Here is a 15,118-nt window from a genome sequence, read left to right as displayed (position 1 = left end):
AGGAAGTCTGAAGAGCCTCCAAAAACCCACAGTTTCAAGATAACAGTCTTGCCACTGAGGATATAGCTGCCAAATAAAAAGGGAATTGACGAGAGATGAAGAGCTGATAAATCTGGTGAAAGCGATAAAGTTAGGAGCATACCATTTTTATAACCAGTTCTTATCCCCACTTAAGTGCTCTGATTGCTCTCTCAAAGCTCCACTAGCTTTGGAAGGAAACTAGGGCCCATTGCATTAAGGACTTAAACTGAGAAGATGCATACTGTTCCTGAGGTGTGACACTCCAGTTACAGAAACAGTTGCTTGAATTCCCACTGACTTGCATTCAGAAACAAACTGCCCCTTTCAGGTCTTAAGTTTAATAGTTTCGACCATGGTGACCAAATTATCAGCACCCCAAGTCCTTTCCTACAAGGAGCTGAATTTTGCCTGTTTCTTTTTCCTTTCTCTTTAGGCTCCTCTTGGAGTAATTTTTTTGTTTGATTTTGGGCTTTACACCTTGCTATTTCTTCAGTGATCTGAAAGGTCCCATTAAACCTTCATTCATCATATGTCTGCTACATATATGACACATACCTGTTCTTTGTTCTCTCTGTTTCTCCTAAATCTGCTTATATTATGCTCTCACAGTCACTATTTGATGGCCAGCAATTGGTCACTGGTGAGCTGTTGATAGGTCTGGAGCCTCTGGTATCATCCCATGCCAGTACTTTCAAGGCCTCAGTTATGGTCACATGCCTTTACTCTTCTGTGTTCCATTTTAATGCAGAGTTACAGAGAGATAACTCTACACAGAGTTATTTCATGTTATAACTGTCTATTAAATGGCAAAGTAGGTTATACTGCACAATTGTACAAAACTAATCAAAAGCTAAAATAAAGTACCTATAATTTCTTATTTTGTCATTAGAGAAATGGTTTTATGGGTCAGAACAAATCTCCAGGCAGGCTAAGAGAACTGCAGTCAACCAAAGCCATACAGGTAATGAGGAGTGTGTTGTCACCTAAACACAAAGCCTGTAGCCAGTTACAAGACACAGCAATTCCATGTTTATGGGTCTAATAAAATACAATACACTTGCCAAAGAAACTAGACACTCATCATGGCTGAGGAACCATCCATCTGAAAGAAAAGTCATGGGGAAGAGGTACTTCAGAAAGACAGAATGCTTCACATTGTACAAGGTACCAAAGTTTGTATCATTACATAGAATAGAATACATAGAATACATAGAATAAACCAGGTTGGAAGAGACCTTCAAGATCATCGCGTCCAACCCATCAACCAATCCAACACCGCCCAAGCAACTAACCCACGGCACCAAGCACCCCGTCAAGTCTTGACTATGAATCTTGACTATGAATCTTGACTATGAATTACTATGAATCAAGTTCCCTGACTATTAATTAGAATTAGCTAACATAATTTAAAACATATTGATATGATACAGAAAAATTCAGAGCTTCAGAAGGTTGTACATTTAACTGATGTGAAGATGGAGTCACTCAGACAAAGCAGAATGAAAAAGAAACTACTAGTTGAAAGACACTCTCTTCCTCATCAGAAAGTAATCCACATTTTGCATACTGTAACAGTCAGAAAGCCACTGAACATAGTTTACAATTGATTGAAGCTGTCTCTGTGGAGAAGAAATGAAGGAGTGGAGGGGAATTATTATGCCTAGCCATATGATGAGTAACGAGACTGGGTCAAGATGGAGTAGGTTTCCAAGGAATTTGGTCAGCCAGCAGTCTGGGAGAAACAGAGAAAAAGCTTCAGGAAAAGGAATGCAATAAAAAGAATGCAGAAATGCAGAGATATTCTTCTTGTATATGGAGACAGAAAATTAATTTATTAACATTTGTCCTAAGGAAACAGGAATACATTTTCTGTCATACCACAAAGGTAATATCCTTTTCTTATAATTTATTCCACTCTGATGATGTATGCCAAGAACGGTTTTCTCATTTCATTTCATGCACTAGACAAGAAAATTAGCAGCTTAAAAAAAAACCAACAAAACAAAAAAAAATTTAGAGCATTCCTCATGGAACAGCTGTGCACAGACAAAGCAAAATAGAAAACTGCAACCACACGCTGCATCTGGCTGTGGTCGATATGATCCCTGTACTATCTATAACACCTAGAATCTATCCAAAACTTCATAACTCTGTATTTTTTAATTTCTAGAATATTATAAGCTAAAACATAACAATGAAAATTATTACCCAGTCTCTGAAAAACTGGCACATTGTCTTTAGTCAGGTACACAGTGTGGCTTTGTCTTCTTGGAAAAAAATTCAATTACTGCCCTAGCAGTAATTTAAACCTCTTTTGTTAGCTACTATTCTCTATTTACTCCAGTTTTGAAAATATTACTACAAAACTCTGTGTAGCATTGCAAGCTGATCTGCATTTATTTCTTTTGCAAGGACATGAAATGTCTCACAATGAACACGTACCATACCTCACCATAGATTACCATTTAGATAAAAGAGAAGAGAAAAAATTGAAAAGTTACTGAATAAGCATCCCAGATTTTTGCTAGATCTGTTATTTTACCCTAAACCAGCTTATATATTGCATTATTGATCTCTGCTTTTAATTGAAACAAAAGAAACTGTTCATTAAGCTTCTAGAGCACTAATTTGCATTTGAGCTTCTGGGGGGAGGGGAAAGCATTTACATTCAGCTTCTATCTACTGGCAGCAGAGAATCCTAGATCATATTAAGAAGAAAATGCCTAGCAGCTGCTTGGGAAGCTGATAGGGAAAAATCCTCAGACAGAATGCTGTTCAGTACTGTTTGCATTTTAAGAAAGGTAATAAAATAAGGCATCTGTCCAAATAAAGCTGCTGGGTGTATTTTGAAAGCATACAGGTGTTCCCACTTATGGTATCATTTTAATTGTCCAAATTGTCACTGCAAAGATAAAACCAAAAGATTTCCACACAGTTATTGGCAAATGGTTTATTGATTTAATATGAAAAATCATTCTATACATCTTACCTAATTTATTTGACCCCAGCAGAAAAAGTAAACACTAAAAAATTAATTCTGCTTGCCAGGGTTAAAGGGCTTATAAAATTCTCACTGCTAAGACATAATCCAACTCCAAGACATAACTATGACCCAGCTATTCTCATTATCTACCCTCACCTAGGAATTTCTATGTTTAAATTGGGCCCCAGCAATTGTGCCAACAGGAATAGGGAAGTGGTAGTCTCCCTGTACTTGATGCGGACGAGGCTGCACCTTGAACTATGTGCTTGGTTTTGGACCCCTCATTAGAAGAAAGATATTGAGCGGCTGGAGCAGGTCCAGAGAAGGGCAACAAAGCTACTGAAGGGTCTAGAGCCCAAATCTTACGAGCAGCAGATGAGCGAACTGGGGTTGTTTAGTCTGGAGAAAAGGAGACTTAGAGGAGACCTTATTGCTCTCTACAACTATCTGAGAAGAGGGTGTCATGAGGTATGTGTTGGTCTCTTGAAAGTAACAAGCAATAGGACAAAAGAAAACAGTCTCAAGTTGTGCCAGGGGAGGTTTAAACTGGACACAAGGAAAAAACAAAATTCACCAAACGGGTTGTCAACCATTGGAGCAGGCTGCCCAGGGAAGTGGTTGAGTCATCATCCATAGAGGCATTAAAAAGACTTGTAGATGTGGTACCTGGAGTGCATGGGTTTAGTGGTGGACTTGGCTGTTAGGTTAAAGGTTGGACTCGGTCATCTTAGGGGTGTTTTCCCACCTAAATGATTCAGTACTGAGATGAACATTAAGTTATAGCTTCTAGTGGATGTAAGATGTCCCTGACACTATCACAACAGCACATTTTTCATTCTTTAAAAACAAGTTTTTTAGCAACAAAGAGCACAGTATGAATTTAATTTTATGAGAGCCCTCATCTCCAGCAGAGTCTACAAGTCACACTACATGAAGGACACTTAGAGGTAACTACATCGAAAATCTACAATGAAAATGATTTTTCCAAGTTCCTATGGTAAAGCCAGAATTTTCACTGAAAACAACACAAACTTAAACTGCTGTGAAAATGTAAAAAATTTACATCTGACTGGTCTGTAAATCTGCCACCTTTAAGAGTTAATACATTTCCCCAAAGCTATCACAATATGCCTAGATTAGGCATGTTAATGATTTGGTTACTCCCGAATTTGGGAAATTAGATTGCTGAACAACATAATACATCCTATAACAGGTACTTGAAGAAGTAAGGTCCTACAAATCCTTGCCTAAAACACTGCTCTAAACCTGTTTTTTATTAATATCAAGGTTCTTATTCAGGGTCAAATAATCATGAATAATATATGTGCCAATTTCTCTATGTATTTAAACTTTCATCTTTAGCACTTGTTGAGAACAAAAAAGAAGTGCCTTAATTCATTGTGTACTTCATGTATCAACATTATTCTTCCTTTAAATGTGTTTCAAATAACAGCCTACAGTGACAACTAATTCTTAAACCCATCAAAATGGAATACATATAATCACCTTGTCACAAAAAGGAACAAAAATTAAACCTGACAGACGGTTTAATTACTCTAGTTCTATGACAGTTTATGAAATGCCCTGCTTTTTAAATGTTAGTGATGCGTAGACACAAAAATACATCCATAAACCCTTCTGAGAGAAGACAAACACCAGAGAACTTCTCTGTGATTAATCATATGTCCAAGAGTCACCTAAAAGTTCAGTACTTCACGTACATGCTACCACTTGTGCTCACCTTCCTCCTCATTTTCTACTAGCTATTGCTCCACTGAATTCTCCACTGTAAGCTTCCTCCTCCTTTTTGTAGTTAACAGCTATAGCTACCCACATCAGGGAATACACATTTTATTTCCCATCCACTATTTCTCACACTGATTCACAGGAAAAAGCTCTCCGTGCAACAACTCTGGGTAATGCTGTGAACTGCTGGGGCAGTGTTGTGCAAACATAAGTCACACTACTTCTAGCTACAAAATACTCTCAGTTAACCACAGCTCTATTCCTAGAAATACATTTTCCTAAAAGTAAACTTATACTGAGCTATCAATTCTCTGATGTATTTGGTCTTTTGCAGCTTTTCATGATACAAAGTGAAGAAAAATTATACTTCTCAGTTACCTAACTTCATAAGGTTTCTGCCATTTCTCTACTGCAAGGTAAATGATGGCTCTTAATAGGCTTCCCCCTCTGAATCAGGGAATTTTCAAATCAAACCTTACTTTTTGTGAAATAGGAGATGAAACAGGCAAAGTATATGGTTTTCCACCTATTTTTTAAAATGTCTCAGTGTTTGACAGTAACCATGGAAAGGAGACATTATTAGAGTGTCAAGAGGCTGTTGGATGCAGGTAAATAGGTGTGGGGAGAAATACTGCCCCAAAGCACATACCAGTTTCTATCCAACTGCCTCTGTTGCCATACTTGTCTCAGAATTTGTGTCTTGCCAGATGAGTTCATGCACTGGAACGTTCCACCTTGTGCCTTCTCTGACCAAGTCTTATATAAGACTTACAGGACCATTGAGCTAGACTGAGATTTAGTGCCAGTTGATGTACGCTGGGGAAAAATAACCCACACAGGTTAAGATAATAATAGTTCCCTAAAGTCAAGGCTGTCTGCTTTATAAAGCATACTTTAGTCTGGTTGAATTAAAATGATAGCAGTGTAATTAAACTTGTTTTTGAATGATCAACCTCATTGAACTTCAAAAATGTTAGATCCCACTGCCTCTTTGAACTGGTGTTGGACCACATAACCTGAGGACTCTTCCACTTGATGGGATTCTTGGCAAACATTTGCCAACAACATGGGCTTCATGATTCAATAGGGGCCATTATGGAGTTGCCTGTTCATTGGCAAACCTTCTTTTGTTAGGTAGCATCACTCTGAATGATCCTCTGCATGTAGAGCTTTGCACATGTACTGGAAACAAGTTTTAATTTATTACAGACAGTAATCTATTAATCTGAAAAATGTACATCTTTCTCTTTTAAAGAAAGTAATAACAGTTTGTGGCTGACAGACTTAGGACAACCTGTTACAAACCAAACCGCAACCTGTATTTGTCTTAAAAAACAGCCTCCCAATTCAGGTCTTGCCTCCACCATATTAAAAAAAATAAGAGTTCCTGCCAACTACTAAATGCAATATAGCACATTTTTACTTCATTCCTTTTATGATCTAAACTGTATCATGTATATTTATGTATTTAAAGTATTATTATAATAATGATTACTACATAACACTTATGACCTAAACTGTAAATTAAATTCAACAAGGGCAAGCAGCTAAGGAGGAATAACCCCATGCATCAGTACAGATTAGGGGTTGAACTGCTAACAGCTCCATAGATACAGAACTGGGAGTTGTGGTAGACAAGTTAACCATAAGCCAGCAGTGTGAGCTTGTGGCCAAGAAGGCCAGTGGTATCGGGATGCATTAAGAAGAGTGTGACCAGCAGTTCAGGGAGGTACTCCTCCCCTTTTATCCGGCCTAGTGAGGCCACAGCTGGAATACTAAATCCAGTTCTGGGCTCTCCAATTCAAGAGAGACTGGGAACTACTGGAGAGAATTCAAGAGGGCTACAAAGATGATTATGGGATTAGAGTATCTCTCTTAGGAAGAGGGGCTGAGACATCTGCATCTGTTTATCCTGGAAGAGAGGACTGAAAGGGGATATTATCAATGCTCATAAGTATCTGAAGGGCAAATGTCAATATTATGGACCCAGATTTTAAGTAATGCCCAGCACAGGACAAAGGGCAACAGGCACAAACTATAACATAGGAAGTTCCACCCAAACACAAGAAAAAACTACTTTGAGGCTGACGAAGCACTGGAACAGGCTGTCCACAGAGGTTGTTAAAGTTTCCTCTGGAGACTTTCAAAACGCGCCTGGACAAGTTCACCTACAACCTGGTCTAGTAGGAGTGTTGGACTAGATGTTCCCCAGAGTTCCCTTCCAACCCTACCATTTCTGTACAAGAGCTGTACTTTGACCTCCTATTCAACAGCTGAAAAATTAACACTGCCACTGCACTAAAAACAAAAACAATGCAAAATATGCTTAAACCAAGAGTAGCACAAGAAACCCCACCATTTTGAATGTTTTCACTAAAGCTTGAGGCTTTACTAAAGCTAAATTCAATATATAATTAACAGTGTTTCCAGTCGAGTTGAAATGTAAGTTTGGCATTGCTACTACATCATACATCACACTGTGTTCAGTAAGCATGCAATTAGGTTACATCACTCTTGTCTAGTCCATCAAAACATTCCACGATAACGGCACATTTGCTATTTTCATGGAATATGCACAAGAGTCTAAAGCTAAAAAGCAGGAGATACAGTTATAATTTCTTATATCAATGATGTAGTCTCTATAGGATTTGGAAGGATTTTCACCCCTTGGGCTGTAACAACTGAACAGCATGTGTATCCCTGTCTCAGCTCTCAAGAATTATTCCATCTGGTACATGCAGCTTTTCAAGACTTGTTACAAGGGAAGCCAAATTGGCATTTACACAGGAGCTTACACATGAGAATGTTAGGTATCTAAAGAAAAAGCATCTCCTTAAAACAAAATTTTTCTTCTCAAAACAGGGTGATGAAAAAGGAAGTTCTAGAACATTTTCCATCATTTTTTAATATGCTTTTTATAAGATAACTCACTGAGGAGAATATTCTCATCTAACAGGAGACCGAGGTTTAAATCTCTTCTCTGCAGGATTTGCTAAGAGGAGATGAATACAGATCACACTTAGGAAAACCATGTGCTACTTGGCAGGCTTTAGAGCCCCTTTCCCCACAGTAAAATGAATATTTTGTGATTGTATACAAAGTTGAATAGTTGCTGCAGGGAAGTCTGGGAAGCCAAGTGATTAGCATGCTCATCTGGGACATGTGAAACAGACTGAAAATCCTTTTCCAAATTAGAGTCTGAATCAAGATATTTTCTGTCTTTGAAAAATGTCTCAAACATTGCAGCAAATAATTTCTATGGTAAACTCATTGAATATTTATATATTCCTCGAAATAGCTTGGGCATGAGTCATCTCCAACATTTTTTTTCAGCCTAGTGCCCAAGCAGCTACATCTAGCTCACCCATATCCTGACAGCGCAAGTGTCTGGGGTGCATCCAGCTACTCACCTGTTCTCAGCTTTGAGCAGTGACAGAAAAGAAAGTTACCTGTGCCTAAGAAGGTACTTTGATGGTGTTGATAGTGTTTAAGCAGGGACTACAGTAACAATCATCGCTGTTTAACTTGCTCACAGTTGTAAGCAAGTATTTTTTGCAGACAAAAACCCTCTACTTTCAGAGCGCAAAGGACTGTTCCAATCACTAGACATAAAGCACTGCTGCAATTACTAGACATTCCTTCCATCATCATGTGCTGTATTAAAAAAAATAATAATCCAACATTTCACTGTTTGAAAGTCTAAAGAGCTGGAGAAAAAAGAAAGCAAGTAGTAATGCAAGTGAGACTATAACTTAAATTCTTACAGAAGATGCGGCATAGGTATGTACAATTTAAGTAGTTTTCTCTGACTTTTAGTTGGTTTTGTATAGAATGGTGTTTAATGACAGCCAGATTTGGCCTTGCCCTCTTGCCCCTTGTCCAAAAAGGCACTTCAGCAAGTTGACTCACAGCACAGTAACTCTGTGGACACACAAAGCAGCTATTATGCAATCAATAACAGTTTACAAGGTGCTTTGTGTAATAATGCCTGCTTTATTAATGAGAAAAGCAGTGCACATTCAATACAAACAGCTTATTCTAGTCCCAAGAAAGGTCCAGAATATAGTTTCACAATCACACTGAAGAATAAAATCTGCAACCATGTCCCACATTGCAAATCCTACAAAGATTTTGACATTTGAAAGCTTGATAAGAAAGCAATTACTTTGGTTAGGCTTCACTATTTAAAACATACCACAAGGGGATAAAGGAGGAGAGAAGTCAGTAACTGTTTACTATGCCTGTAGTATGCATTTCACTGATCTCTGGTCCTACAAGTAAATAAAAACGTGTTATTTTCCTGGTTAGACTGAAGTAATTCAGTGTGACCACTATGCAGCAATATTATTTTTTTCTCATTTTAAAACAAAGTAACTAGTTTCTGATAAAAAAAATATTGCATGAAGAACATTTTACAGACAGCTGCACTCCAGCTATTACTGAAATATGGTTTATTTAATACTTATGGAACAATTTAGATCTAGTAGGACTTATTCTACAAATATTACAAACCCAATGTAAGAAATAACAATGCAGCAAAGGCTGTACATTTTGCATGGCCAGTTTGATCTCCTACACTAGGGTATCAGGTGCCTTCCAATAAGATGATATCTGACACCAGCGGTGAAAACTAGTTGGAATGGCAACCTCATCCACTACCTGCTAGTTTCTGTTAGGCTGGAAATTGAAGCCAGAAAACACACTCCAGCAAATGATCCTAAGTTATCCATGAGACTGAGGCCTATTCTTGCACCCACTCAGAAGACAGAGGATAAACATCTTCTCCCAAGTAACTAGTGAAAGAACAAGAGCGAATGGCCTCAAGCTGCACCAGGGGAGGTTTAGGTTGGATGCTAGGAAAAACTTTTTCACTGAAAGGGTTGTCAGGCTTTGGAACAGGCTGCCCAAAGAGGTGGTTGAGTCACTATCTGTGGATGTGCTTAAAAGCTGTGTAAATGTGGTGCTTGGGGATATGGCTTAGTGGTGGACTTGGTAGAGCAGGGTTAATGGTTGGACTCTATGATCTTGAAAGGCTGGAAAAAACTTTCAAGATCTAGAATAGAGTAGAGTAGAGTAGAGTAGGGTAGAGTAGAGTAGAGTAGAGTAGAGTAGAGTAGAGTAGAGTAGAATAGAATAGAATAGAATAGAATAGAATAGAATAGAATAGAATAGAATAGAATAGAATCAACCAGGTTGGAAGAGACCTTTGACATCATCAGGTCCAAACTGTCATCCTAAACGATTCTGTGATCTGTCCTCTATTCCTTTCTTGGCTGTATTAATAAGTGAAGATCATACATTTTTACTAGATTCCTTTTAGACACAAGCTGAGAATAAGATTCAAGAGGATTCTGTACATGAGTTAAAGTAGAAAAAGTACTTATAGAGGGTTTGAATGCTAAATAGAAATGCTATAGTCTGGCAAAATGTGTTTTAAATGCAAGACACTGAAAGTGCATTTTTTTTCCCACCAGAAAACTAAAACATTTTGCATGAAGAACATTATGAATTTTCTGATAAATTGTTAACAGTGAGACATAATAGTTTGTGGAAACCAAAGAGTTTGTATGAAAATCTCCTGAGCTGAAAAACTATGCAGGACAGAATCTGAAGAGGGAACAAGCCTAGAGGATATATAATAGGCTGAAGTATCCTTGTTGGTCTTTGTTTACTCTGTTCAAATTTTTTAATAGGATTTGAAAAGGACAAGTACAATATAAACCAAAAATTCAAATATTCCTACATCTAGCTCATACCCACAACAGTTCCCAAGAAAGAGACAAGAACTGATGTCTAATAAAATGAAAGATCTCCTTTTTTGACAACTATAATGTGACAGACAAGGTTAATGAGACTTCAAACTCACCCATTCAATACTATTACAGAAAAAGACAGCAAAGTAAAAATAAAAAGTAGTGTAACAACAATATTTTCCATGAGGTGTCAGCAGAAGTATCTGAATGCATTGCTAAAGCCTTGCAAGTGATTTTTCAGGCTGCTAAGCAGTTGCCAAGGAACAAATTTCATGTGTGTGATGTAAATAACCTTTCATAGTTTATCTTTCAGTTGCTCGGTAGTCAGCGGCATTCCTCCTCACTTCCTCTTTCTCTCTTCAACCTTCATATGCACGACTGGAAGTCTGTGCTGCTCTTCTCTTTGGTGACATTTATTCGTAAATGTGCATGTGAACAGCAGTATTCCGTACTTTCATCTATGATGAGCTTTTTTCTTTAGATGAAAAATTACTTCTTTCATAGAAATTAGCCCTTCTAAAACAGAGCCACTTCATTTGCAAACTAAGAAAACCCTAAGAATACAAACAGAAACGTGGCAACTTACTCACCTGCATTGGAGCCTGTCAAGTTGTAACGTGCATTCAGCTTTTTAATGATGTTTTCATGGATCTGATACCAGTCACTCTCTGTGTTGCACCTAGAAGAATGATAACTTTCTTAACTCTGAAATAGGAATGGAAGGTTTTCAACCTGGCTTCACCACATATCTCTAACTAAATCCTGTTTTAATCAAGAAACTAATAACAAAATAGGAGCTAATAAATCCCCATGAAACTGCCTGTCTCAAAGGGAAAGAAGAGTGTGCTTTTACCATTTCAGAGTATCTGCTTTGTGTGGCAAAAGGTGGGAAAAAGATATGAGCAATTATCCTCAGAAACTCAGCCATGACCAGGTTCATCACCTGTATAGATCTATCCTTCAGCAATAAACCACAAAGAAATCTATCTCGTGACATGAGAGAAGACACAAGGCTCTGAGTTAGTCTTATCAGACAAAAGCCTGCTGTACACTTCAAAGATATTTAAAACAGGATGTGATCTTCAGGCAGTAGTCAGTGAAAGAAAGAGCAAATTACACTTCAGTATATGTTTAGAGAATAGCAGATTTTCCATAAGGAAAAAATGGCCATGTTCTAATGGTCACTTTTTCATGGTTTAGTCTTGGAGTTAGTCTTAGCATCAAATCTGGTTTCGTTCAACATTTCTTTTTCTATTGTTTTTGCAGCTTTTAAAAAAGAACAAAACCATTTGTAAACCAATACCAGACAGTTATTTGACTTTAACATCCAGGGAGTCTAAAGTAAGAAACAGTCCACATGTCCACTATCATACTAAATTGCTTTTCTGCAGCACTGATTCCAGCACCTTTAATTCAGCACAGAGGAATACAGAGGAGAGGAGAAAGGCTGCCTGGAAGATTTCTATGCCTTCAAGAACTGAGCATCAACCCTGGGACGGATAGAACTTCCTCATGTGCATTATAATGTATGTCCTAGATTTATGTACTAGACCACTTCACAAAACAGTACTTACTATAATTGCAAAACCAGCTGGAAATTGCATGTACTGTGTTGCAACAACTATAAAACTACGCTTTCTTCCAAGTACTATCAGTCAAAACACACTCTTTAATTCACTAATCATTTTAAAATGTGGGATTTTGTTGGTTGGTTGGGCTTGTGTCTTGGTGGGGTTTTTTTGGTAGTTTTGTTTGTTTGATTTTTCATTCTCCAGGACTAACTGAAATGTACACAAAGATGTAAAAGATTGTAACCTTTATTTTTAATATTATCCCTCTTTAAGATCACAACTGTAGAACTAACCAAAATTTCCAAAGTGTGACAAAACCCCTCAAAATAAACTAATCGGCTACTACACTTCTATGGAACAGAAAGGAACTATAGTTACTTACTCACGCTGCTTCTGATGTAAAGTAGCTCTAAGCTATGTCTGAAAGTTAAGAAAAAAAGCATTCCTTACATGTATACTTTTAAGACGAGGTCATCCTTTGAATCTCCTGCCAATAAATCTGCAATACTGAGGACTGCACAGCCAAAGGGCCGTCTATATTGTACATTGCAAGCATTTTTCTTTTCTCCAGCTCCCATTCGTCCTGCCAAACAAAACACATATTTGTTGCATAATCCATGGAACTGCCTCTCTTAAAACCACAAAAGGGATGCAGAGAACAATCCATCTCCATATGGTGATAGGTCTGAGCAGACAATGACAGGTGTACTCATTACAAACTTGGTCCATCTTTCTATTACGTTAGGATAACAAATGAAAGTCCACCAAATGTGGTGACTTAGAAAGGTCTTAGACCAGAGGTACTGCTTATATCTTCATGAATTTGGCTCAAAAAGCAACACTTTCTGTTACCCAGTGACAGCATGCTCATGACACCACCAATTTAAGTTTAGAGTACAAATATGGCACTTTTTCCAAAATTTGTTTCCATATGAATTACTTTTGTGTGGTTGCTGCTACTTGTAATTTATGCAAGTGGCTACTTGAAATTCATAGTGTTGTGATACAGCCATTACAATTTAGTAAATGAATGCTGTTTCCAAATAGTCAAGTGGCTAGCAACAGGATGACAGACCAGCTGCAAAAAAAAATTAAAATCTAGCAGAGATGAAACTTGAGGAAGAAAGATGACAAAGGGCAGAAGAACAATTTATTCCTTTATCTTAAGGAAAGAAAGAAGGCAACCAAGGAAAGCAGATTTGAAACAAGGTGTTTTCCTGGCCTTTTCTATTTGATTTAAATACAATTGATCAATCTTCTTGCTATGTTCCTGGCATTTGAAACTGTCCTCTTTCTAACCATTTTATTCAATTGTGCACTGGCAGCTATGCATCTTTCTCACCAAATCTTAATTCCTGACAATGAAAGCCTATGGTTGCAGTGGCTGCAGGGCAATGCCTCCTCCAAATATTCCTATGCATCAGAGTAGCAGGAAGAGTAATTGTTCATTTTCATACCATGCAGCATCTAAATCTTACTTTAACTTTTAATGTTTTGGTGGTTCATTTATAAACTTGACTGGGAAGACATTTTTAAATCTATGCAATAGGAAAAATTCTACTCCTTATTCTATTTTAAAGCATTTATTGTTACCAAATATACTCACCTTAGTTTACCATTACTTTTCTAAATCCTTGCCAATAAAAAAAAAAAAAGAAGCCACAATATTTTAATATTCTGATGACACACAGAACCAACATGAAAATGCCAAAAAAAAGTTATCCTCAAAGCTGTAAAGTACTGTTCTCTTTGTAACAAGTTGTTCCTGAACTCATCACAGGTTACACTGACCATATTTCAACCCAAAATGTCTTTCATAAATAGTAAGAAAAAGTTTTATCCAGTACTGCACAGTGGCAACTACAAACACAGTCTACAAAGAAAACAATATATCTGAGAGGTCAGAAGCAGACCTGAAGATTATTGTTACACATGTGCAGCCCAGAGGATAACTTCTTAAAATAAATAGCTAACACAGACATACACTTCTCTTCTGCTTTGCTCTAGAAGACTTGACATCTGGCTACAGCATCAGGGATTAAAATTATGAGGTTTTCTCCACTGCTTTCCCTCTCCTCCCTTTTAAAGGTGCTCGGGAGATGACAAAATTAATCTGATCAATTTCAGATATACATCAGATTATACACTACTGCAGTGCTTAAAATATCCAGGCATGATTTCTATGAACAAAGGATGCTTGAAAATACTCTTTGGAACAAGAATGGAATCCTCAGTGGTAACTCCCTCACCTTAAGGAAGCTCATATGTAACATTTTCATTTTGTAACAAAGTAAGTTGCAACTAAACTCAACAGTGAATTTAAAAGCAACACAAAACAATGCTGAGAAATACAAAGCAATTTTTTCACCAAAACACAGGCATGTTCTTTTCAAAAGATATATCCAATGGCCTACCTAACCTAACAAATCCTAAAGCTGACCCCAGCCCGTTTGCTTCTAATTCACGCATCTACCCAATGTAAGATTTCTACTCACAGATGATTATACCTACCTATTCGGATAATGTGCACTGTGATATAGATGTCCTTCCTGAGTTCACTGCTACCCAAATCCTGCATAAGATCAGAACCTCATTATCTCTGCCTCCTGATTAAAATGTGACATTTAAAAAGATATTTTCACTGCCAGCAATAACAATAATTGAACAGTGAGTTTGTTTACACAGCATCAACAAATTATCCCTTTAATGTTTACATTGGTGGCCATGCACTCAAAATGACTGGGCTAGAATGTGCTCTAATGCAGCAAAGTCAGTGGGAGCACACAAAAGACAGTGTGCCTTGAACAGCATCAATGCATTTGTGTAATTGCTAATGTTCTGAAAGCACAGACAGTACTGCATAAAGTGTCTTTTGGGTGTAAAATACACAAGGAGGAAAACCAATAGCTCCCTGTTGCAGGGAGAAAGACCAGTGCGTATGCACACAATGAATGTTTAGATGAGTGTCCACATATTTCCAGTAGATACTCAAGTTTGGAGTTCAGCAGTACATTTCAACCAGCCTTTAGAATTTGATGTTCACA

The 15,118-nt window shown here is 37.5% G+C and overlaps 1 protein-coding gene across 6 annotated transcripts in view; it reads right to left on the bottom strand.

Annotated features, from left to right (window-relative positions):
* Positions 1–15,118, bottom strand: part of DOCK4 (dedicator of cytokinesis 4) — a 235,085-nt gene that overhangs the window by 98,219 nt on the left and 121,748 nt on the right. For all 6 annotated transcript variants that reach the window (XM_054178712.1, XM_054178709.1, XM_054178710.1 and 3 more), the window contains exons 10-12: positions 14,586–14,646; positions 12,525–12,657; positions 11,094–11,182 (exon numbers count right to left, since the gene is read on the bottom strand). In XM_054178712.1, coding sequence (XP_054034687.1) covers positions 11,094–11,182; positions 12,525–12,657; positions 14,586–14,646 — 283 coding nt within the window. The remainder of the gene's footprint in view (positions 1–11,093; positions 11,183–12,524; positions 12,658–14,585; positions 14,647–15,118) is intronic.

Source organism: Dryobates pubescens, chromosome Z, assembly GCF_014839835.1.
Source record: "Dryobates pubescens isolate bDryPub1 chromosome Z, bDryPub1.pri, whole genome shotgun sequence".
Lineage (NCBI taxonomy): Eukaryota > Metazoa > Chordata > Aves > Piciformes > Picidae > Dryobates > Dryobates pubescens.
This window is presented reverse-complemented; position numbering and strand designations above follow the sequence as displayed.